The sequence below is a fragment of the Tamandua tetradactyla genome, chromosome 2, assembly GCF_023851605.1.
Source record: "Tamandua tetradactyla isolate mTamTet1 chromosome 2, mTamTet1.pri, whole genome shotgun sequence".
NCBI classification, from domain to species: Eukaryota; Metazoa; Chordata; class Mammalia; order Pilosa; family Myrmecophagidae; genus Tamandua; species Tamandua tetradactyla.
This window is the reverse complement of record NC_135328.1, coordinates 207,028,808-207,054,270: the sequence shown is the minus strand read 5'-3', so window position 1 is coordinate 207,054,270 and position 25,463 is coordinate 207,028,808. Positions and strand designations below refer to the sequence as shown.

The following is a 25,463-nucleotide window of genomic DNA, read 5'->3' as shown; positions in this document are numbered from 1 at the left end:
GAGCCCGGGGAGGTGGCTCCCGGGCTGGTGGCGGTGGCTCGGGTCAGCTGACCCAGCCAGTGGGGCCTGAATGTAGAAGCCGGGCCCTGAATGTAGAAGCCGGGCCCTTGCGGTGGTTCTTGACGTGGTAAGTTAGATTGGGGGCTGGGGGCAGATCCCAAGGCTGGGGTCCCGACTCCTGGGGTTTCCTTGCTACGTCTTTCCAGCGCACACGGCCTCTTTTCTCTTCCTTCTGGCGCGCGATCCTGGGGAAAGGCCCTCGGACTAGGGGACCCGTTTTCCCGGCGCCCCCATCCCAGGGACTGCCAGCAGGGACTCTCAGACCTTCCAGGCCAAGGATTGGCGCCTTGGTCCACTTTCCACTTCCTGGTGGGGGGCGATGGACCCCTTCACCTGCGACGGCTTTGTTTCCCCCTAGGCAGGCCGGCGGGGACCCAGCGTTGATCCTAGGACAGCCCTGTCATTATCCCGGCCAAACAGGCGGCCACGCTGGGCTGAGTCAGGAGGGAGCCGTGGCTGAGGACCCCGAGATCGGGATTGGGTGGTATCCCCTGGCAAGGACCCTCCTTCTCTCCAGGTATGCCCAGCTCTCCAGGGAAGGGTCCCAGATTGCCCCCTCCCCACCCAGTGCCTAGGAGAAGTTTCCAAGTGTGTACACGGGGAGGCTGGAGTGACCTGGGTTGGAAGTGTGAGAACTGATCTGGTTCAGCAGGTCTTGTGCATTCAACCCTTTCTGAAGGCTACTGTGTGCCAGGGACCCTGGCAGGGCCACAGTGAGAACAGAGTAACAGCCAGCTTATTATTATTGAGCACTTACCCTGTGCCAGGCACCAATAAAGACTTGGCCTGAATTATCTCTTTGAATTCTTGATTTCACCCCAGAAGACAGATTAGAACCCAGAGGCTCAGTCACTTGCCCAGGAGCTTGGAGCTTGTAGGCATCAGGCCGGTCTGTTCCTGAGTGCTTTCCCTCCACCGCCCGCTCAAAGGACTAGATCTGATTCAACTGGGTCATACATTCATTCATAGCTTCGTGAAACTTTACTGGGCAGCTAGTGTGTCTAGACCCTGCAAATAAGAAGTTTGCATCTAGGATTAGGGGAGAGGATTGATTTAAGAGCAGTGGTTGCTGAGGACTGTGATAAGCATTCTTTAGGTTGCGTGGATGAAGGGAGGGGAAGGATTAGGAGGGCTTGTCCAGCAGCTCCTAAAAGGCCTCTTTGATAGGGTAATTTAGAACTGGGTCTTGGGATGGAGAAGGACTCTGTCCAGTAGATGCAGAAGGAAGCCTGGAGGCCTGAGGTCCCTGCCTGAGGGCCTTGCCTCAAGGAATTTGGACTGGATCCTATAGACAAAGGAGCATCACAGAGGAGAGAAGCCCTTTCAGGCAGGGACCTGATCAGTTTTAAGGGAGAATCAGGTTGGGGGTGTAGGGGAAGTGGCCTCCCCTCCTGACTTAGTTTAAGATCAGGAGAGGAACTTGGGCATGGCCAGGAGATTTCTCTAAGTGTGTCACCACACCCCAGAATCAACTGAGGGAAGCTTCTTAAACTCAGGGTCCTTGAGCTTCAGCCCAGACCCACCAACTCTAAATTTCGAACATACTCCCCTGTGATTCCAAGAACCACTGCGTGTAGTCCTTGTCATCCCTCCTGATGAGGAGGTCAACCTTTGATACAACTCTCAACCGATAGATAAATAAAAAATTAAGCTACAAGGTAACAGGCGTTTATTTCAGGCCTTAGAATTGCAATTCAAAGTTCACAGATTCAGATAGCAACCCAAATCGAGTCCTGAATTGACAAGGGCTTTTAAAGGAGAAGAAGATTACACAAGTTGTTTGTGGTTGGTGGATATTTGGAGTACTCTAATTGTCCTTCAGGTAAATAGTTAACTGAGTTCTTTATCTTGTGGTTTGATTTTGGTCCTGATGTCCTTGGGATTTTGAAGAACATTATTACTTGAAGCTTTGTATACTTTGGCAGTTGGTGATATATTTGTTTTACTGTTTCCCCTTTTAATCGAGATCTTTCTCTGAAAGTATCCCTAACTAACATTTGGTACTAACCCCTTAGTGCCAGGGAGGCTCATCCCTGGGAGTCATGTTCCACGTTGGGGAGAGGGAATGAATTTATTTGTAGAGTTTGTTAGAGAGGAGTATTTGTGTGTGTGTATGGGGGGGACCTTTGAACAACAAGTTGGTTTTCAGGGGCCAACTCTTAGGCATTCATTATAATTAGACTTAGCTGCACCATTACAGAGATATGTTTTATAAGTGCAAGCTTCATGATCAAGGGTTTGGCTCAGTTTCAGCTGTTATTTTGAAGATGAGACTACAAATGAGGCATTGTAGTGAGTATAAAATAATTATGATTAGTAAGGTTTGAAATATGTTCGGAAAATAGTTTCCCCAAGATCTAAGATGTGGCCAGTTAAACAAATGCCTATGGGCGCAGTCAATAATTGTGGCCCTTCCATGGAGTTTAAATTGGTACAGACCAGCAATTTGATAGATTGCGTTGGTCAGCAGCTTTTTGGACGGTTGGGAAAAGGGATGATGAATGGCAAAGGACCAAGAAGAGAGGGTAAGTATGAGAATGAGGAGTTTAAAAGGAAGAGATTCTTTGCAGAAGGAACAGAGATGGGTGGGGTACAAAGAAGGGGTGAGGGAAGAATAAAAATGTGAATAAGAGAGCTAAAAGAATAATAATGAAGATTATAGCTGCGTTATTGAGTTCATTTCAATCTGATGAAAATCAGGTCTGGTTCTGGTTCTTGGGTTAGCATTCACATCAGAAACCCTCTACTTTTTTTTTTTTTTAAATACAACAACAAACAAAAACATTCTTAGCATGTGATCATTCGTTCTACATATATGATCAGTGTGCGGGTCTGAATCTGTGGTGGACCCCAGAAAAGCCATGCCCTTTAATCCTCATTCGATATTGCTGGGTGGGAGCACATTGATTGTTTCCATGGAGATGTGACCCACGCAATTGTGGGTGGTAACTTGATTAGATGAGTTCCATGGAGGTGTGTCTCCACCCACTGAAGGTGGTGTTGTTTACTGGAATCCTTTAAAAGAGGAAACATTTTGGAAAGAGTCTTTTTTGGTAGAGCCACGAGAAAGCCAGCGACGACGCCATGTTCGCCACGTGCCCTTCCAGCTGAGAGAGAACCGTTAAACGTGTTGGCCTTCTTGAACCAAGGGATCTTTCCCTGGATGCCTTTGATTGGACATTTCTGTAGACTTGTTTTAATTGAACATTTTCTTGGCCTTAGAACTATAAACTAGCGACTTATTAAATTCCACTTTTTAAAAGCCATTCCGATTCTGCTATATTGCATTCCGGCAGCTAGCAAACTAGAACAATCAGTAATTCCCAATATCATCACATAGTTGCATATTCATCATCATGATCATTTCTTAGAACATTTGCATCAATTCAGAAAAAAGAATAAAAAGACAACAGAAAAAAATTCATACATACCATACCCCTTACCCCTCCCTTTCATTGATCATTAGCATTTCAATCTACTAAATTTATTTTAACATTTGTTCCCCCATTATTTATTTTTATTCCATATGTTTTGCTCGTCTGTTGATAAGGTAGATAAAAGGAGAGATGACCTCTACCTCTGATACAACTCTCAACCAATAGATAAATAAATAACAAATTAAGCTGCAAGGTAACAAGCATTTATTTAGCCCAAGAGCACCAGTAAGTATCACAGGCCTGGCCTTGGGTTTGGGTAGCTAGCTGTTTACATCAGATGCCATCTAATTCTGATCCTTGGTAATTTTGAACTTTAGGTCTCCAGTAGGAATGGATTTCCAGGCAGGGCTGGGACCTTTCTTTAAATTAGAGATATGAATCCAAGAATCAATACCTTCTAATTTAGGTGCACATGGGTAGTTAAAAGTACTTTGTAGGGTCCTTTCCAGCATGGTTTTAGTGCACCTTTATGGAGGTGTTTTTTCCAATATACAGAACTGCCAGACTGAAGGTTATGGTCCGAGTGTTTCCATCTCCTGAGACAGTGTTCTAAAAAGGATTGTTCTATTTATGTTTCATTTTTCTTTATTTTTATTATTATTTTTTTTTAGTTCCTAACTGTAGATTAGCATATTTCCTTTTATGAGGCAGGGCTCATATATTCCAGAGTTTATTTTCATAGGTCTCCCTGTTATAATCTTAAATAGTGATAACATATTTTCCAAAAGGAGCAGATTTTACATTTAATAAAGCTATAGGTAAGGCTTTTGGCTGTAGTCAAATGGGGGATTCCATGAATTTAGCTAATTGAGTTTTTTTTTTTTACAGGGGCAGGCACTGGGAAGCTAATTGAGTTCCGGTTTTTTGTTTGTTTGTTTGTTTTTGTTTTTGTTTTTTTGCATGGGCAGGCTCTGGGAATCGAACTTGGGTCTCCGGGATGGCCAGTTAGTTGAGCTTTAATGATATCATTTGTTCTTTCTATTAAGCCTGAGAATTGGGGGGTGATAGACACAATGAAAATTTTGCAAAATAGTCCTTATTTTGCATGTTGCTTTCATAATTTGTGTGGAAAAGTGAATTCATCCATTGCTATGAAGTTCCAAGGGTATTCCCCAATTTGGATTTTATTTTTTCTAATAATACCCTCGTGAAGGTAGCAACTATAGCTTGTCTATAGGGAACAACCCAAGGGGAGTACACACAAATCATTATTAAAACACATTTATAGTCTTGGGATGGGGTAATTGAATAAAATCCAAATGCTACATTTGTAAAGGTCTAGTAGGTAAGTGAAACTGTTTCAGAGCTATTTGTCCCAGATTATGCTTGGGACAAATTAAAGAATTATGATATACTTTCATAATTATTTTAGGGGATACTTTCTGCAATTTTGCTTTCCTTAGTTTACTATTCTATCATATTCCAGTGAGACATATAAATAATTTCGAAAACAGTTTCCTGGAGGCAAGTAGGGATGCCTGGTTTACCTTTAGGGCTACACCATGATTTAATTGGAGATATATAAAAGCAGCCAACATTTTGCCTTTTTTTTTTTTTTAATCTCCTGAGGAGGAGCATTTTGTTGAACCTCAAGCAGTAAAGTTTTTTGTTTCTGACAGACTTATTTGTTTCATAAGTCATTGTAGAAACAGGAATAGGACTAGAATTTGTCACTGCATTTGCAACCATATTTGCCAGGTGGTTGCCTCTGCTTTCTTATTCTCCTGAGAATAACCAGGAATTTTAATGATAGCAAGGTGTTTTGTAACAGTGTGGCATCTAGCAGTTCCATAACATAAGTTTTTTTTTCTTCAACTTTTAGTTTTTCCTCCATTGGACATTAAAGAACTTTTGTTTCCATAACATCCTCAGATCATGAACCAACCCAAAAGCATACCAACTATCAGTGTATATATTTGCTGTTTTTCCTTCTGCAAGTGTACAGCTATTTTGAAGGCAAGACTTTCATCTTGCTGTGCTGACCTACGGTTAGGTAAAGAATTTGCTTCTGTTGTTTCATGTTTAGAAGTAATAGCAAATCCAACAGGATAGATTTCTGAGTTATCTTTAAGGTGGGAACCATCCATGTATCAGATAACATCTGCATTATTAATTGGAGTTTCTTGTAAATTTATTCAAGGGATTAATTATTGGTCAGTTAAAGCTATGCAGTCTCTTGAAAGTGATTGTATAATATAGCTTTTGCAATGTGACTGTGATTGTGAAAGCTTGTGTCTGATGCTCTTTTTATCTACAGTATGGACAGATGAGTAAAAAATAAATAATAGGGGAAATAAAGGTTAAAATAAATCGGGTAGATGGAAATACTAGTGGTCCATGAGAGGGAAGGATATGGAGTATGGCATGTATGAGTTTTTTTCTTTTGTTGGAGAGATGCAGATGTTCAAAAAAATGATCATGGTGATGAATACACAACTGTATGATGATATTGTGAGCCATCGATTGTAACCATGTCAAGAATGTTTGTATGTCAGGAATGTTTGTATGTTTGTTGTTTACAATACAAATATTAAAAAAAAAAGCTATGCAGTCAGGAATTTCATCAGAAATAGTAGTAAGTAAAACTGTGACGATGAACAAGAGAGACGTTGAGAGGGGAAAGTAAGAGAATTTCATAAGAAGTTAATCTGCTGGTAGAGACTTCGGCTATTAAGGGAGAGCTCATAATTCTTCAGCTGATCCTAAAGTTTTGCTGTCATAGCCGTGGACCTCATGCGTGGGGGAGTCCCTCAGCTGTGGTATCCAGAGCTGGCTGTAATACCCTATAGGTTTATGGTCACGATGCATTTGTGTACGGAAACCTCAGGCATTCCTTTCTCGTCCATGGGCAAGGAGATAAAAGGGCCATTTGTAAATAGGTTGTCCCAGAGCAGGAGTGCTGAGCAAACTGTGCTTTATTTTCTTAAAGGAAGTTTGACTAGTTTCATCCCAAATAAGAAGTTCAATTTGTTTAGCTTTAAATCAGGTATATAAAGGCTGCGCTATAAAGCAAAAATTAGAAATCCAGTTTTTACAATATCCTGCGAGGCCTAAAAATCCTCTTCATTGACGTTTATTCTTGGAGGGAGGAAAAGTTAGAATGCGTTGGATTTGGCCAAAGGCTCCGAGGAGGGCCTGGGGGCAGGATGGGTGCGGTAGAAAGAATGAGACCCATGTCAGCAGCTGAGGCGGACCAGAATTTGGTTGGAATGGTATCTGAAAGAGGGCGGTGGTTGAAATTTTTTTCTTTGATGAAAAGGACAGGAATATGTATGGGAGTTAATACCTTCCCCTTCTCTGTTGAATCTGCTTCTAAGAGTTCCAAATTAATTTCCCCGTTTTGGGAGAAAGATGTGTGCTTGGAATAATCCAAGGAAATCTCTCCCCAGAAGGTGAACTGTGGTGGAGGGACGAGTGAAAGTTGAAGAGTGCCTTAAAGGTCCTAAGAGAAAGGGAATCGAGAGGGACTTAGCCAGATTCCTCTTGGGTGTGTTGGCAACTCCCATCGTTTGAATTGTTTCCATGCTTGGGGGAGGAGGGTTAACAAGGGCCCCGTGAGATTTCAGAGAAGGTGGTTCTAGTGGCTGTCGGAGCCCGTGTGCCCTCCTTTCCAGTTGTTCTCAATTGTCACATCTATTTTGCCTAAAGATGTGCCGTGGGTAACTGGAAAAGCCTCTGCTGTTTCCTGGGGGCAGCCCTCGCGGTCCCATTGAAAGGCACTTTGCTTCCCTAGAGGTCCAAGAGCATTAGGCTGTCTTCGAATAGCTCTGGGCAGCTTCTTTTCCAATGTCCAGGTTGTTAAACAGTAACTACAAGGCCTGGGCCCTGAACTCAGGAAACTTGGGGCTCAGTGGGGCTTATTTACCTGCTATTTTAGCTTTCGAGGATTTTTTCTCTGTCTCAGCTATTTAAAATTGATGTGTAAGATGTACTAAATCATGAGATTCCATGGTGGCCTCATTTAATTGTTTACATTTTAGAGGGGTGCTGAGTTCTTTTGAAACTCAGCCATTAACAAAAGTAAAATTGAGTAGGGTACAGGTTTTGGAGTTCGTGAGATCAAGACCTGAGAATTGTTTAAAGTTTTTTTTGATCCTGTTATAGTATTCATATATGGCCTGGTTGGGTTTTTTGGTATGTTGTTGGATTTTTTTCTATTTAGTAGTTTGGGGGGGAACTTTAGGTGTGACCCTATGCAGTTTCTTATCTAGCGCAAACGCTTCAATTTTATCAATAGTTCTTCATTTTGAAAAGTTGTTAATGGCTTTCTCCAGTTAGCATTGTTTATCTGGATTTTGGCATGGCCTCAGTCATGTAAACTATCTTTTTTTTTTTTTTTAAGTCTGAGTATCCAGGCTTCTAAATCTGAATGATAAGATTGAATTCTTTTGCAACACTTACTGGATCTTCAGTAGGATTTGGGAAATCTTACCCCTGTGGAAGGGGAGTTAGACTAAGCTAGGGCCTAGAAGACTAGAATAGGAGGGGTTTAAAGGAGGATTAGAACAGTCCAAGTCAGGAATTCTGGATAATTTTTCAAGCTTGATAATTCATTTTGTTAGTTTTGTTAATTTAGTACTGGTTTCTTGAAGAGAGGCAGTTTTAGAATTAGTTATACCTTTGGAAGTTTCCAGGTACCAATTAAAATATCTTATGCAGGTTGCTTAGTTTTAGAGCCTCCATTTTCTGATTGAGTGATACTCCAGTTTAGCCTATCAGAATATCCCCAGTGTGGCCATTATAATTTAAGATTTCCCCTAGAGTGCCAGGTCCAGTGGGTAAGATTTTGCATGAGGCAGGACCATCATTTTTGCAGAAGAATCCAGCTGGCGTGCTGGATGGAGGTACATCTGGGCCCTGTTGTTTCAGTTCTGCTTGTGAGCAATCCTAAGGCCTGAGTTTGGGTGGAATTGTCTGGGTTCTGGGCAAATGTGATGCTTTACAGTGTACCTTTCAGGGGATGCTTGTTTTACCCATGCACAGCCTCTGCGCTAGTCGTCTGATCTATGACCAGGTGTCCCTCGTTGCTCGGAAATTGTTTAAAGGTGGCGGGTGACCGTGTGTCTGTCGGTCTAGCCCAGCTGGAACCACTTTATCCTTTTCTGGGAGTCTTGTTCCTCGGACGCGGAGGCCTCTCATCAGGAGGTGGTGCTGTTCTAATAGCATTTAAATGCCCATCCTGTGTCCACCAAAATAATCAATTATTTGATTGCTCGGTCAGAACAGAGGTGGGATTGACTGTTAGGGAGGTGCCCTCCACCGAAAAGAGCCCATTATCAAAGTGGGAAATTTAAAACTCCCATTTGAGTACTCACTAGACAAGGACATTAAGTGCATTAAAAGAGCAAACACAAAAGGACTCTGCCACAAGCCCCACCCCAAAGAACCAAGGTTCAAAATGCCCTTTACTGGAAGACACCCAAAGAGAGAGGTTCAGCGCTGAGGCCTCACGGCTGGGACCCTGGGCTCATTGGGGAGATGACAGAGCTCAAGGGAACTCTTGCTTGCACCATGCTCGAATCCAGCTGGCAGCTCTGGAGTCAGGGGGTCACTTCAGATCCCACTTCTGATACCATGTAATGGCAACCTAGAAATAACAAATTAAGCTGCCTGGCACCAAAGACATTTATTTGGGGTCTTAGAGTTGCAATTCGGGGAGTACAGATTCAGGTTGCAGCCGAAGTCATGTTCAGTCTTGGCATTTCTAGGCAAGGTTTTTTTGTTTTTGTTTTAATTTTTTTTATTAATTTTGAAATAAAAAAATATATGACAAGAAAGAAACACAAACATTCTTAACATGTGATCATTCCGTTCTACATATGTAATCAGTAAGTCACAATATCATCACCTAGTTGCATATTCATCATCATCATCATTTCTTGGAACATTTGCATCTGTTCAGAAAAAGAAATAAAAAGAAAACAGAGAAAAATTCATACACACCATACCCCTTACCCCTCCCTTTCATTGATCACTAACATTTCAAACTAAATTTATTTTAACATTTGCTCCCCCTATTATTTTTATTCCATATGTTCTACTCATCTCTTGATAAGCATCAGACACAAGGTTTTCACAATCACACAGTCACAATCATCTTCAAGAAACATGGCTACTGGAACACAGCTCCACATTTTCAGGCAGTTCCCTCCAGCCTCTCCACTATATCTTGACTAACAAGGTGATATCTAATGCATAAGAATAACCTCCAGGATAACCTCTTGACTCTGGAATCTCTCAGCCATTGACGCTTTATTTCGCTCTTCCCCCTTTTGGTCAAAAAGATTTTCTCAATCCCTTGATGCTGAGTCTCAGCTCATTCTACAATTTCTGTTCCACGTTGCCAGGAAGGGCCACACCCCTGGGAGTCATGTCCCATGTAGACAGGGGGAGGGCGGTGAGTTTGCTTGTTGTATTGGCTGGCGAGAGAGACCACGTCTGAGCAACAAAAGAAGTTCTCTTGGGGGTGACTCTTAGGCCTGATTTTAAGTAGGCTTGACCTATCCTTTGTGGGGTTAAGTTTCATATGAACAAACTCCAAGATTGTGGGATCAGCCTATAGCTTTGGTTGTCCACACTGCTTGTGAGAATATCAAGAATTCTCTGCTTGGGAAAGTTGAACTTACCCCCTTTCTCACCATTCCCCGAAGGGGGCTTTGCAAATACTTTTTTATTCACTGTTCAAATCACTCTGGGATTTATCAGGGCATCACTCTGGACAAACCAACAAAATCTCATGCCATGCTCAAGGTTCCATGTACTTATGGTGTTCAATTAAGCTGTCCACATAAGTTATGTTAGGAAATCAGGCAAGGGTTTTTAAAAGGAGAAAAAGATTAGACAAGTTATTTGTGGTTGGTGGATATCTGGAGTACTCTAATTGTCCTTCAAGTTAGATAGTTAACTGAGTTCTTTATCCTGTGATTTGTTTTATGGTCTGGATATCTTTGGGATTTTGAGGAACATTGTTGCTTGAGGCTTTGTGATATCTGGCTGAGACCTGCATAAGAGTAACCTCCAGAATGATCTCTCGACTCCATTTTCGATCTCTTAGCCAAAGTAACTATATTTTATTTCTTTTAACAATATGTGTCAGAGTGTCCTGGACCCTGAGCTGCACTTGGGCCCCGTCAGAGGACATGGGCACCCCACCCTCTCCCCATCTCTGGGTCTCTGTCCACCTTACTTCCTCCCTAACCTGGTACAAGAGGGAATGAGGAGGGGCCTGGGGTGGCTGAGATACTGGGCTTGCTCTCATTAAACATCGCCAGGATTTATTCTTTTAGGCACTGGGCTAAGAGTTTTATGTGCATTTAATCTTGCCCCCAAGGAGTGAGCACCTGTCCTGGTTTTACAGGCAGGCTCAGCTTTGGGCTTGCTCAGCCTTGGGGTCTGGCCCCAGACAGCCTGGTCCAAGCACAAGCCTGAATCCATTCCCTCAGACGGGGTGGACACCAGCCATTTCCCAGCAGGCTGCATATTGGGATCTCCGGTTACTTGTCCCAGGGCTAAGTCATAAAAGCTTACAACTGTCTTACACAGAATCTAGAGAACTTGACCCCACTTGCCCCTCTAGGCCAAGGTTGGGGAAAGCCCTGGAGCTGCTGTTGAGGATGACTTGATGTTAGATTTGGTCTCAAGAAGAGTTGGGTTCACAGCTCCTTTCTAGTCACTTTAATCTCTCGGGGGCCACAGTTCCTCATCTGTGAAATGGGGCTGATATTGCCTGCTCACTGGGGAGCTGTGAGGCCGACAGTGTGCTGACATGTGGTGCTCTGCAACAGCACCTTTCAGAATCTCCAGGAGGAGGTGGAGGAAGCAGCCCAATTGGTGGGTAGCTGGGGAACCAAAGGATTTATTTTGAAATGGCTTTGGCATTGCAAAGGAACCTTGTTTGTCCAGGAACTGCATGTTAATTTGGGAAGGTTTTGCAGGTGTAGGTGGCAGGGTGGCAGGTAAACTGTTCTGCTGTCATCACGGTGGGTCACCAAGATACCAGCAGACGCTTCCAGCTGCCCTGTGCCGGGCCCTGGAGATACGGCAGTGAGCTGGGCACAGGGAGCAGAGCACCCTTGTCCCCAGCTCCAGGGCCTCTCCACCCATGGCTAGTTACGTTGGGGCTGAGTCCAGAGCTTCCCAGGAAAAGAAGCTGACTTGCTTTCCATCCCTCCCCGACGCTCCCTGGTCACTGCAAGCTCAGCAGTTACTTGGCCTGGCCAGGGCATTGCCTTATGAGGGGCCTCCTGACTCAAGCAGGAACTGAAAGCGACTGGGGAGACCTCAGCCAGGGTGAGGAAATCCCCTCTGAGCACAGCGAGAAAAGGGGAAGCCCACTTTCTAGCTCAGTGAGAAGCTGGACAGCCATGCCAGACCATAGGCGTTTGGGCCACACCCAGGGCCAGAAGCAGCAGGGACAGTGTGGCCTGATGGCCCTGAGCAGGGGCCTGAGTCATGGTCCTGGATTCAGCTCCTGGCTCTACTACCGCCTGGCTGGATGGCCCTGCTAAGTCATTTCCCTGCTCTGGTCTCATGTTCCTGGTTGCTGCACGGGCAATGCATTAATTCATGCAAGAGGCTCAGCATACAGCTGGCAGAGAGCTCGGACATCAGGGGCTGTGACAGTTATCATCAGGGGCTCGAGGTGGCTCCAGTCTGGCCCCACTTCCTCTCCCTTCTCTAGCACCGTCTTGCAAGCAGCCCCTGCTCAGGTCCAGGGTCCCAGGCAGGGGGAGGGGCCTTCCCTGTCTGCCCTGGCTTTGTCCGCACTGAGAATGGGGAGGTGGCCCTGAACTCCTTGCCAGCAGGTGTCCTGCACCCCATGTGCACTGTTGCTTTGGTGGAGAATATGGGCTTGAGCGCCCAGCTGCTCTGAGCTGTATCCCAGGCACACCTGGCTCTCTTCTCCACTTGCCTCACCAAAAAATTGAAGATGCCTAAATGTCCAAGGGTTGTAGCAAATGGTGGTGTTATTTGAAAGCTCGGTGTCATGTACCATGTTTATGAACTCATTTAACCCTCACAGCTCTACGAGGGAGACACTGTTACAAACCCCACCCCCATTTACAGGGAACTGGTGCACAGAGAGGTTGAGTCACTTGCCAAAATGCCAGCGTCTCCGAGTAGTAAAGCTGAGATTTGAGCACAGGGCTGGCGCTCTTCCAGCCTGCATGGTCGGCTCGGGTCACTTTGATCTCTGTACCTGGGAGGCTGCTTGTGTTCCCGTGGGCGGGGACCATGTCTTTATCTTCCTTGGTTCAGGGGCTCAGTCAGCACCAGGTGACCAGCCCGGGTGGGCCGTAAGCAGCACCGGCAGCCCTCTCCCCTTCTTCTCCGTAGATCTCCCGTCTGCCGCTGTGCTCCAGTGGCCCCCTCCCACGTAGCCCTCCCGGGCTGGGGACTCCCTCTGCAGCCATGGTCTGGAAGAAACTGCGCTCCGGCAACTTCTCCAGCTGCCCCAATGGCTCCCACCGGTGGATATGGGACGTGTTTGGCGAATGTGCCCAGGATGGCTGGGACGAGGCCAGCGTGGGCCTGGGCTTGGTCTCCATTTTCTGTTTTGCTGCATCCACCTTCCCGTGAGTAACGCCGGGGCCGGGGTAGGGGTTGGGGGTGTTGGGGGGTTTGGACAGGGGGGAGGGCAGGGGGTGGGGGTGGGCACAGGATCGGGGCAGGGCCGGGGTGAGGGGGTGGGCATTGGTTCCAGGTACTGTGTGGAGGAGGGGCTTCCTGGCATCTCCAGAGTCTAGGGCTCTGAGTGCTCCTCTCCACCTACCCTCACTGACCTCCAGCCTGCCCTGGAATAGACCTGCCCTGAACCCACCGAAGGCCAGGCTTTGTGCTCACCAGTGTGCATTCAGAGATTAAAGTGATAAAGACAGTAGCATTCACTGCTGTTTGTTGAGTACCTCCTCTGTACCAGGCTCTGTTCTAAGCTCTTGATATATTTTTACCTTATTTAATTATCACATCAATCCTGTGAAGTAGATGCTATTCCTGTACCCCATTCTACAGATGAGGAAACTGAAACCCAGAGAGGTTAAGTAATTTGCTCTAGGTTGCACAGTTCCTAAGGGATGGGCCAGGGAGGGGCTGTGGCTGGGATGCAGTAAGTATGGCCTCCCGGAAACACCCTACCACGAGGTATTTCCAGGCTGTTGGTGAGACACACAAGCAGTGAAGACAAAATAGTGCATCCCGGGGTGTTGGGGGAGAAGCAACACAGAGGTCAAGAGTATGGTTCTGGATCCAGACAGTCTGCTCTGCCTCTGACCAGCTGTGACCTGGGCAAGTCACTCACAGCTCTGTGCCTTGCTATCCTCATCTGCAATACGGGACCATTGTCCCCTACCTGGCAGGGTTGCCGTGTGGATGGCACAAGGAAGTATCTACAAAGCACCCCACTCAGAGCCTGTACAAAGGTGTGCACAGTCCCCAAAAGAGCTGCTGGTGGGGACACTTGGAGACCACAGAAGAGGGCCGCCTCTTGTGAGGAGGAGAGCTCAGTCAGAGAAAGGACCCCTGGGTGCCACCCTCTGAGCTGAGACCTATAGGGTAGAACGGAAGTACAGAGGTGAAAGCAAGGGGCAGGGTGTGGGATGTTCCAGGCAGAAGGACCAGCAGAGGCAGGCGCGTGAGAGAAGGGGAGAGCCGCAGAGCCCGTGAGGGTCAGGTGAGCAGAGCATGTGAGGTGGGGAGGGCACCCGGAGCCCATCGGAAAGGGCTGGTTCTCCATGTTAGGGAATTTGCTCTTTATCCGGAGGGTCGTGGGAGCCATTGACTTTGACTTTTTTTTTAACAGCTTTCTTGAGACATCATTTACGTACCATACAATTCGTCCATATAAAGTGTAGAATTCAGTGTTTTTTATTTTATCTAGAGTTTTGTAACCATCATAACAGTTAACTGGAATATTTTTGTCACTCCATACAGAAACCTCATACCCATTAGCACTCACTCCCCATTTCCTCTCAACACCCCCCGCCCCAGCATGAATCTACTTTCTATCTCTAGATTTACCTGTGGTGAAAATTTCATATAATGGAATCATACAATATGTGTCCTTCAGTGACTGGCTTCTTTCACTTAGCAGAATGTTTCAGGGTTCATCCACATTGTAGCATATGTCAGTGCTTCTTCCGTGAATGATAGTCCATTGTATGCGTATACCACATTGTGTTTATTCATTAATCAGTTGATGGACGTTTGAATTGTGTCCATTTATGGACTATTATGAATAATGCTGCGGTGAATGTTCCTGTACTAGTTTTTGTGCAGACATATTGCTGCAGTTTCCTAAAGCTGCCAGAATGCAATGTACTAGAAACAGATTGGCTTCTACGAAGAGGATTTACTAAGTTACAAGTTCAATTTTTAAGGCTGTGAAAATGTCCGAATTAAGGAACCAAAAAGAGAATACCTTCCCGGAGGAAAAGCAGCTGACATCTGGGGTTCCTCTGTCACATGAAGGCACATGGCGATGTCTCCTGGCTTCTGGTTTCAAAGAGCTCTCTTACTTCCTGTGAGTCCTTCTTGCTTCTCCTGGGGGCGTTTTCTTTCTTAGCTTTCTCTCTCTCCCTGAGCTCTCTTAAAGGACTCCAGTAGAGGATTAAGACCAATCTTTATGGGCAGGATCATATCTCCATGGAAACAACCTAATCAATAGGTCCCACCCAAAATAGGTCTGCATCAACAGGATTGGATTAAAAAAGCATGACTTTTCTGGGGTACGTAACAGTTTCAAACCAGCACATTCCATCCTCTGGACCCCCCAAAGACATATCCTTTCCAAATGCAAAATACATTCATTCCACAAAATGTCACAAAAGCCTTAAATCATTTCATTAAAAATACAGATACAATACAAAGTCAAAACCAGTAACAAGTCTCATCAAAATCAGCGACAGGCATGGTCTGTCCTGAGGCAAAATTCTCCTCTGTCTGTGGACTTGTGAAACTCAGAACAGGTTATCTGCTTCAAATATACAAAGGAGGGACAGTCATAGGATACATGTTCCCATTGCTGTGGGGAGAAATTAGAAGGAAACTAGGTGAGAGGTCCCAAACAATTCCAGAAACCTGCAGAGCAAACTCCATTAGATTTCAAAGTCTGAGTGTTATTTGTAGAAAGACATTTTATTTCAGGGTTTGGGAGAGCAGCAGTCTCGCCATTTTCTAGGGCATACGAAGTAGCTCTGGTCTCTCCAAATGGGGGTGAGGGTTTTAGCATTGGGGAGACCATCTGCTCTCTGCCCCACCTCCTCAAACATCTGGGTGGCCCCTGGACTTTCTGCCATCTCTGGGGCACACGCTTAACTCTTCAGAACTGTGGTGTAGGGACCAGGCTCTCCCCCAATCTTCTCCCCAGTGTGCTTTACCCACTCTGAGGTCTGAGGCACCCAAACTCTTCCTGAACATTGAGGCAGAAGGTCCACCCTCTGCCTCCAGGGCAAATTCACCCTTTCCACATGGATTAGCAGGTCCACTCTCTGAGTTTCCATGATTTTGCCTCGTAAGTCATTTGTCCTTCAATTTTTCCTTTTTCTTTCCATTTAATCCCAATTGGCAGTGGTTCCGTTTGTACAGATATCACAGAAAATTTGTTGGCTTGGCATGCAGTGCACAGGGGTCAAAACCATCAAACAACAGGACTTTCCACAAATCCTTTCTGGATAACTCCACTTCCAATCATGGATTGTGCTGAAATAGCTAACTGATTCCATGTTTGGTTAAATCCTCACGTGGAGCACTATTCTCTGGGGACTCATTTCCCAAAAGCTCAGAATTTTCCAGACCATCAATTTCTGGTTTCTTTGTACCCAACGTTCAAATCCCAGTTTATCCTTTCCTTTTCACACTTTACTGTAAGTTGCAAGAAGAAGCCAGGCTGCATTTTCCACATTTAGTTTGGAAATTAATTCAGCTAGATATCTAAGTTCATTGCTTTCAAATTCTACCTTCCATCCATCACCAGGGCTCAGTTTTCTCAAATTATCTGCCACAAGATAATCTCAAATTATCTTAAAACAAGGATCACCTTTCTTTTAGTTGGCAATGACATATTCATCATTTCTGTCTGAGGCCTTATTGAAAGTATCTTTAGAGTTCACTTTTCTATCTATAGTCTCTCCAAAGCAATCTAGGCCTTTTCTATCAAGCATCTCACAATTCCTCCAGAACCTTCCCCTTATCCATTTATAAAGCCCTTTCCAGCATTTTGGTATTTGCAAATTGCAGCACCCCATTTCTCTGGTACCCAAATCTGTTTCAGTTTGCTAAAGCTGCCAGAATGTAATACACCAGAAATGGATCGGCTTTTTACAAAGGGAATTTATTAAGTTACAATTCTAAGGCCATGAAAATGTCCAAATTAAGACATCAAAAAGAGGATACCTTCTCAGAGGAAAGGCAGTTGGCATCTGGGTGCCTCTGTCACATGGGAAGGCAAATGGTAACATTTGCTGTCCTTCTCTCCCCGCTTCTGGTTTCAAACAGTCCTCTCAGTTCCTGTGGGTCCTTCTTGCTTCTCCCTGGAGCATTTTCTTTCTTAGCTTTCTCTTTCTCCCTGAGCTCTCTTAAAGAGCTCCAGTAAAGGATTAAACCCACCTTTACGGACAGGATCACGTCTCTATGGAAACAACCTAATTAAAAGGTCCCATCCACAATAGGTCTGCATCCACAAGACTGGATTAAAAGAGCGTGGTTTTTCTGGGGTTACATAACAGTTTCAAACCAACACACATATTTTCATTTCTCCTGGGCATACCTAAGAGTGGGATTGCAGGGCCATATGGTAACTCTTTGTTTGGCCTTTTGAGGACCTGCCAAAGTTGCTGCATCGTTTTACATTCACCATTGGAATGGAGGTTGCAATTTCTCTGCATCCCCATCAATGTTTGTAATTGTCTGTCTGTCTGATTCTAGCAATTATAGTGGGTGTGAAATGGTACCTCAAGGTGGTTTTGATTTGCATTTCCCTGATGGCTAATTATGATAATCGTCATTTAATGTGCTTATTGGCCATTTTATTATCTTCTTTGAGAAAATGTCTAGTCAGATCCCTGTCTATTTTTAAACTGAGTTATATTATTTAAAAACAATTGTTTTATAATAGTTTCTATATATTTTAGATACTAGTCCCTTATCAGATATGATTTTCAAATATATTTTCCCATCTGTGGGTTGACTTTTCACTTTCTTGAAGTCTTTTGAGGCATAAAAGTTTTAAAATTTTGAATAAATCCAATTTATCTATTTTTTCTTTTGTTGCTTATAGTGTCTAAGATACCATTGCCTAATCCAAGTTACAAAGATTTATGCCCATCTTTGCTTCTAGAAGTTTTATAAATTTAGCTCTTCCATTTAGGTCTTTGATTCATTTTTGAATTATTTTTGTCTGTGTTGTGAGGATGGGGTCCAACTTCATTTTTTTAAACATTTTTTATTGTGAAATGTAACGTGTACAAAAAAGTGATACATTTCAAAGTACTTTTTTTTTTTTTTTTGCATGGGCAGGCACCAGGAATTGAACCTGGGTCTCTGGCATGGCAGGCAAGAATTCTGCCTACTGAGCCACCACCGCACTGCCCTTTCAGAGTACATTTTAACAAGAAGTTATATAACTATTTCAAAGTATCATATGGGTTACAATTCCACAATTTCAGATTTTTCCTTCTAGCAGCCCCAAAACACTGGAGACTAAAAAGAAATATCAATATAGTGATTCAGTAGTCTTACTCATTTGTTACAATTCCTCCTTCTCCTTTGATCCTTCTCCCAGTCTTTAGGGATATATGAATTATACTCATTCTAACTTCTTGTTGGAGAAGGATAGGGTAGGGGGATGCAACTGGTTGATGCTGTTGGAGAGATTGGTAACTGGGTTTCAGGGCTTATCTGGCCTAGGAGCCATCTGAAAGTTTTAAGTTTCTGAAAATTAAACTTAGTGCTGACTTCATTTAAAAAAATTTATATTTGTAACAGAAGACTTCCTGTTTTACCCACTTGTGAGTATATAATTCAGGGGGTGTTTATTATATTCACAACGTCATGGAACCATCACCACTGTCCATTCCTAAAACTTTATCAATATTATATTTTGTATGTTTGTGGTGGGGGTTCACATTTCATTCTTCTTCCGTGTGAGTATCCCATGTTTTTGGTAGTTCACGGGCCGGGAACTGAACCCAGGTCTCCTGCATGGCAGGTGAGAATCCTACCACTGAACTATCCTTCCATCCCCCACTTCCAAAACATTTTCATCACCCCCAACAGGAGCTCTGTACCTGTTAAGCGGTAACTCCTATTCTGCCTCCTCTCGCCCCTGGTAATCGCTAATCTCCTTTCTGTCCCTGTGAATTTGCTTGTTCTAGATACCTCATGTACCAACTTCATTCTTTTGCCTGTAGATGTCCAGGAGTTCCTGTACCATTCGCTGAAAAGACTTTCTTCTCCATTGAATTGTCCTGTCACCCCAGTTGGGGGCCTGTCATTTTTACTGTATTGCTTTATTCCAGCACCTTACTATGTGGGGTGCAAGTAAGTCACCATCGTTGCCTTTGCAGACCTCCCATTCTGGCACCCTCTGAAAGACATTCCTAGTCGCAGGGAAGAAGGACTGGAGGGAGAGGTGGCAGGGAGACCCCCCTGGGAGGCTGTGGGAGTGCTGCTGTGAGCAGGGATGGGGAGGGGGTCTGGAGAGGCGCTTAGAGGTCCAGGTGACTTGGATGAGCTTGGAGGAAGGGGAGGCGCCCCTGGGTGGGCTGCCAGGCCAGGGAGGGCTAGGGTGGGCAGAGAGAGGTGAACCCAGGCGCCTTGTCAGAGACCCTTCAGAGGAAGTGGGTATTTGTCAGAGAGCGGGGGGAGGCGCCGAAAGTTTGGGGCAGGATCGGGGTTTTAGAAAGGTCCCCAGGAGGTGGAATGGACTGGAGGAGTCCTCACTGGATTGGTTAGGAAACTGGGAGGTGGGTGCACAGGAGACGGTGGATGCAGGATTGCCGTTGGAAGGACCCAGCTTGCTTAGTTTCTAGCGTAGGTGACGGTGGGATGGGGTGCTGCCTGCAGAGGGTTAAAAAGGAATTTGAACAGGGAATGGTGATCTGCGCAGCGGCTGCGAGCAGGATGGAGCTGAGGGCCTGGGTTTGAATCCTGGTTCCAGGACCTGCGAGCTGGGTGACACAACGTCCACCCAGAAGAGACCCATGTCCACGGTGCTTGGCAGGGTGACATGAGTTAATACGCAGGAAGAAATCAGAATGAAGACGGTGCCACCGTCTGCATTGGCCCCACCCTGAGTTCTGGCCTGTCCCCCTCCCAGCGGTCCAGAGAGGGCCCCGCACCAAGGGAAAGCCACCCCGCAGCCTTCCGCTGTTGCCCGCTGAAGAGGACCAGGCTGTGATTTGGGTGGCATCAGTCACCGAGCACCCCCACACACCCTGCAGGCCCTGGGCCCACTGCCATCCCCCCCTTCTTTCGGCCCCTCCACCCCACCCACAGAGGAGAGAGTCGGGGTCCCTATGGAGCAGTTCTCGGGGCCTGACCCAAAACCCCACGTTCAGGGGCTTTTCAGGGTCCCTACTGGGAGAGCTCGGAGAGCAGGATGTGTCACTCCGTGGATCTCTCCGGAAAGATGCACGTTTGTAGAGTTCCGAAGTGGTGAGGGCTTCCCCTGTAAAAGTCCCCCCAAGGGCCATTCAACGCAGTAAATCTTGTGGTGGACAATGACTGTGATTAACAGTACAAATATTAAAAAGTTCTTCCGTGAGCTAGGGCAAATACACGAAACCCTCACAAGGAGTTAATAATAAAGGGGTATAGGGGGAAACGCACCTGCACACTATGGCGTGTAGTTAACAGTGATACCGTGATATTCTTTCATCCGCAGTAACAGACGCGCCGCACCAATGCTAGGGGTCAGTGATGGGGGATAAGGGGTATGGATGTTTTAGGTTTTCTCTCTCTTTTTATTCCTTTGGAGTAATGAAAACATTCTAAAATTGATCGTGGTGATGAATGCACAGCCCTGTGATGATACTGGGAGCCACTGGTTGTATACTTTGGATGGATTGTATGGTGCGTGACTACATCGCAATAAAATTGCATTAAAAAAGAAAGAAGTCCCCCCAGGGCAAAGAAGTCCTTCCCCATCCTCTGGGAAGGATCGGCTCCCGGCAGTGTCCCCTCTGCCCACCGCCCCTGCCCCCCTGCCTGCGGTGGTCCCCTCCTGTGCCCCATGCCCACGCCTGCCCCGGGCCTCTGAGCCGCCTGCGCAGCCCAGCGCCCCTGAGCACACGTCTCCCCCCAGCCAGTACATCAAGGCCTGCAGGGCCGGCAACATGCACCAGGCCCTGTCCCTGTGGTTCCTGCTGGGCTGGCTCGGCGGAGACTCCTGCAACCTCATCGGCTCCTTCCTCGCCAACCAGCTGCCTCTGCAGGTGGGTGTCCCTGGGCAGGGAGGGGCAGCCAAGCCTGGTCAAGGTGGGGGCGCCCAGGCAGTGGGCAAGGAGTAGGGCCAGGACCTCTGGCTAGCTCAGTCCCCGGCCTCCTGACCCACCGTCCCACCTCGTGAAGGCCGCTTGCTGGAGAGAGCCCTCTGCTCTGCCATGCTGGGCAACAGTGGGGCAAGTCGCTGCCCTTCTCGGAACCTTAGTTTCCCCATCTGAAAAATGAGTACAACAAACCAGAAGGCACCTAGGGTCTCTTCCACCTCTGAGGTGCTGCGATCCTGGGCCCTGGAGGAGGAAAGTTTTCCCTCGGGAAGCCCAGGTGCTGTCATTCTCCTGTGGCTGAGCCGAACCGGGAATGGCAGCATGGAATCCATATACTTCCCAAATGGGACCATGGAGTCTTACCTGCTAACTGACAGGCCAAACCGGAGGTGTCCCATCACCAAGGAACCCTGCTCTGTCCCGACAAGTAACCTTAGCTGTTGTTTCCACACCTCCCTGGGTGATCTCTAATTCTGCCAGGTAGGAACTGGGATCCCCTCCTTTTCAGAAGAGGAAGCGGAGGCTCAGAGAGGTGAAGCGACTTGCCCAGGGTCCCCCAGCTGGGCAGGGGCTGAGGGCTGCCCGCTCCCCTGCTGTGGCCCCACAGCCAATGCCTGCCCTGCTGCTCCCTTGCAGACCTACACGGCGGTGTATTATGTCCTGGCCGACTTGCTGATCCTGACGCTGTACTTTTATTACAAGTACAAGAAACGCACCTTGCTGGGTGAGCACGGGTGGCCCCTCTGTGTGGGTGCCCCAGTGGCAGCGGGGAGGGCCGGGCGTTTGGGAGGAAGCAGACTTCCTGTGGTTGGGTGATAGGCCAGACTTGGGGACAGGGGCTTCCCTGGCCTCATCTGCGGGCCTGCGCCTTACCCTGCCAGGATCGAGGCAGTGACACCTCCCTGGCCAGACTGCAGGGAGGTCCGTCCAGAAGGGGAGATGGACAAGACAGATGGAGGGGCGGTACCAGACGTGGCCGGGGCACTGGGGGGAGAGGCTGTGTCTCATGGCATTTCTGTTTGATGACTCCCCTGCTGACCCCACTGCCCTCACTGAGGTGGGCACTGGTGTCATACCCATCTTATGGGGGGGGGGTTGAAGCTCCAAGAGGTTAGTCACTTGCCCAAGGTCACACAGCCAGGATTCAGATCCCAGCGTGTGCCACACTCCCGCGTCTGACGTCAGCTTCCCTCTCGCCCGTATCCAGCGTCCGCCCCCATCAACTCTGTGCTCCTGCTCCTGATGGGGTCAGCTTTCACCACCACCCTGCTGAGCAGCCCTGGCCCCGTGGCCGCCCCAAGAGAGGGGTTCCGGGGGCGGACACTGCTGTCGGTGGAGCCGGGGAGCAAGGTGAGGGCACGCCCATGACGCTGGAGTCAGGAGGGGGCCTTCCCCTGTGTGGCCATGTGGGTGTGACGTGGGGCAGAGGGGTTTCCCCCAAGGAGGGAGGTTGGGATCCCCCCCTGCACCTCGGGCCCCCGCTAGGCACCGAGCTCCCCCTTCTGCCTGTCAGCCCTTCACCAAGCGGGAAATCATTGGCTTTGTCATCGGCTCCATCTCCAGCCTGCTGTACCTGCTGTCCCGGCTGCCGCAGATCCGCACCAACGTAAGCCTGGAGCAGGGGCTGGGTGGCGGGGCTGGGGTGGGGGGTGGGGGTCACAGCCAGCCTGGCAGCTCGGGCCCTTGGGAGTTTTCCTTCAGAAGGCCTGGGCCCACACTCGCTGTCAGCTTGGGCAGGTGAGTTCATCTCTCCCTGCCTCGGGTTCTGCCTCTGGGAAATGGGCACAATGCTGCTGCCATCGACGGCTCAGGGGAGAGTGAGGGGCTGAGCTCAGAGGCCGGTGGTGGGGGGCCTCACGGTGGGGGAACCGTGCAGGGCTGTGAGAGTCTACAGGGCTGCACAGGGCAGGGTGTCGTGGGTGCAGGCCTGGAGCAGCACGGCCGCCTGCAGACCCGGGTGGGCCCTGGGGGAGGTCTGGGAGCAGGGACGAGGGTCGGCATGGAATTGGCCCAGCGCATGCACCGCGTGTGGAACAGACGGACACACGGACGGTTACACTCTGCGTGACGGGAGCCCTGGTGGAGGTGTCTGACTGCACTCCTTGACCCCCCAGTTTCTGCGGAAGTCGACCCACGGCGTCTCCTACTCGCTGTTCGCGCTGGTGATGCTGGGGAACCTGCTGTACGGGCTGAGCGTGCTGTTCAAAAACCCCGAGGTGGGCCAGAGCGAGGGCAGCTACCTGCTGCACCACCTGCCCTGGCTCGTGGGCAGCCTGGGCATGCTGCTGCTCGACTCCATCATATCCTTCCAGGCGCGCGGGGCGGGCGGTGCAGCTCTCCTCCCTTCATCCCTTCATTCCAGGGGCACAGCTCCTGGGTGCCAGGCACCCTGCTAGGTGCCGGGTCCAGCAGTGGGCAAGAGCTGAGCGGCCTTGCCCTCAGGAAGCACACGCCACATGTGATTATCACCTAATTGTTGCATTATGGTGGCACCAGGTGCTGCAGAGGAGAACCACAGCCAGAGCGTGGAGCCTGTGGGGCCTGGGGTAGAGGGTGGCAGAGGCCTCCGCTAGTGACGTTACACGGTGGCCCGAAGGAGGAGCAGTTAAGCAGGCAAAGAGAGTAGACACAGCTCGTGCAAAGGCTTTGAGGAACAGAAAGAAGAAAAAAACCCAAAAAACTCATTCCATCCAGGCCATAGGAATGAGAGCTGGAGTGTGGAGATACCTGTGAGTTAGCATCAGCAAGACCCAAGTTCAAATTCTGTCTCCAATGCTCAGTCACTGGGTGATGTGGGGTAAATACTTGCTCTCTGTACTTCCACGTCTTCACCTGCAAGACGGAGTTAATAGCCCCTGTCTCACTGGGAAAGTGGGGCGATGGCATAACACGAGGGATCTAGAACCCCCCAGCACACCATCCAGCACCCAGTGAGTGCGGGTGATGTTGGCTGAATGACTGAGCACGCACAGCATTTGGGTTTCATGGCCTTTGTTTCAGTGCGTGCGGAGCCCCCTGCTGGGTGCAACCAGGGATACAAGAAAAGGTTAAGCCCTGATACCCCCAAATAGTGTCAGCTGCTTGGTGAAAGCCCAGGTGGCCGTGGGCTGGGGGCAGGGTAGGATTCTGGGGCCAGAGCCAGGGGAGGCTGCCCGAGAGAGGAACTTGGTGCTGTTCGAGGGAGGGAGGTGAGTCGGGTTTGGCTAAAGGAGCTTGTTGGTGACCCTTCCTTCTACCCCGGCCTCCCCAGGCAGGCCCAGCCCAGTCGCTGCCGGTTTGGCCTTAACTTCTGCCCTCCAGATCTCCATACAGTTCCTGGTATACAGGAATGCGGCCCCCTCCTCAGAGCGCGAGCCCCTCCTCCCCAGCTGACCGGTTCCCAGGCTGAGCCAGGGTGACCGTGACCTTCGGGAGCCACGCCCAGGAAGATGTGGAGCAGGTCTCGGTGCTGCTGAGCCTGGATCGTAGCTCGAGGAAACCTGGGAAAGACCCCACTGCCTCCTGCCATGGACTCTGGGGACTGACTGACTGATGCTTCCCAGAAGCAGCAAGACCCCAAGACCCAGCCTGGCCCCTTGGAAGTCTTAGGATTCCCACCTCCCAAGGTCTAAGGCAGCTGCCCTGGGAGCTCCAATGGGCTGCAGCTGGGAGCTCTGTGGTTGCCCCCCCTCCCTGGCCCACCTACCTCATTCTGCCTGCTCAGCCCTGGAGGGGATGGGGATGTCACAGCTGCAGCCTGCTGCACCCAGGACTGTCCTGCTGTCTGCAGACAGCCCAGTAAATGGTAACTCCCAGGAAGGCCTTTTTCTGTGGCTCCTTCCCCGAGGCTTTTGGGTATCTGGGCTGTTCTGGGGAACAATGGTGGATGGGGGTCTGGGCCTCACTTTTCAAGTGCCAGGTGGGGAACCAAAGGGTTGAGATGTGGGCGAGCTGCGTGGGAGCAGGCCACCTCTACCTGCCAGGCCTCCCCGGGTCCTCTGGTCTCTTGAGTTTGTCCCTGTGACTTCTCTGTGCCAGACCCCATAGCTGGTGGTGGGGTCAGCAGTCAGGACATGCCAACTGAGCCCCTGTACTTTGTTGCTTAGGAAGGAGCAGAACCATTAGGGTCAGATCCTGGTTCTGTACCTTTGCTTCTCTGTGCCTCAGTCACTTCATCTGTGAAGTGGGAATGACAGTGTTACCACTTCATGGGTTTTCTAAGAATCAATTAAAATGGTGGCATTGCGGAGCTCAGTCTGACACATAGTAAGAGCTTGCAAAAGGTTAACTTTGATTCTTTTTAGTAGAAGGAGAGGATGGAATGGTGAGATAAAGTGCGGTGAAAAGCTGGAAATCGGAGACAGCTTCCTGGAGGAGGCGACAGACCAGAGGATGAGTAGAAGATAGCCAGGGGGAAAGACTGGGAGTTTGCAGCTGGGGGAAGAGGAGGGGTCAGAGTGGACTGCGAGGGCAGGAGAGGGAGGCAGTGCCAACTTGGCCCTGA

At 48.2% G+C, this 25,463-nt stretch overlaps 1 protein-coding gene across 4 annotated transcripts; it reads left to right on the top strand.

Moving 5' to 3' along the window:
• Positions 1 to 2: 2 nt before the first annotated feature.
• SLC66A1 (solute carrier family 66 member 1) lies at positions 3 to 24,774 on the top strand. 4 transcript variants are annotated; one of them, XM_077151058.1, is made up of 8 exons: positions 3 to 127; positions 12,834 to 13,072; positions 20,797 to 20,926; positions 21,617 to 21,704; positions 22,188 to 22,330; positions 22,494 to 22,586; positions 23,095 to 23,292; positions 24,293 to 24,774. In XM_077151058.1, the coding sequence occupies exons 2-8, from the start codon at positions 12,909 to 12,911 to the stop codon at positions 24,350 to 24,352; spliced, it is 876 nt and encodes a 291-aa protein (XP_077007173.1). In that variant the 5' UTR covers positions 3 to 127; positions 12,834 to 12,908; the 3' UTR covers positions 24,353 to 24,774. The 4 variants fall into 4 exon arrangements, with proteins under 4 accessions (XP_077007173.1, XP_077007171.1, XP_077007170.1 ...); XM_077151056.1 differs by lacking the exon at positions 24,293 to 24,774 and adding an exon at positions 419 to 577 and having other exon boundaries at positions 23,095 to 23,449; XM_077151055.1 differs by lacking the exon at positions 24,293 to 24,774 and having other exon boundaries at positions 23,095 to 23,448.
• Positions 24,775 to 25,463: the final 689 nt, after the last annotated feature.

Bases quoted from the DNA above. Each gene is read 5' to 3' on its own strand.
- SLC66A1 (XM_077151056.1), top strand. From the start codon at position 12,909: ATGGTCTGGAAGAAACTGCGCTCCGGCAACTTCTCCAGCTGCCCCAAT. The intron at 13,073-20,796 runs GTGAGTAACGCC...GTCTCCCCCCAG, and splicing joins TTTGCTGCATCCACCTTCCC to CCAGTACATCAAGGCCTGCA. The intron at 22,587-23,094 runs GTAAGCCTGGAG...TTGACCCCCCAG, and splicing joins TGCCGCAGATCCGCACCAAC to TTTCTGCGGAAGTCGACCCA.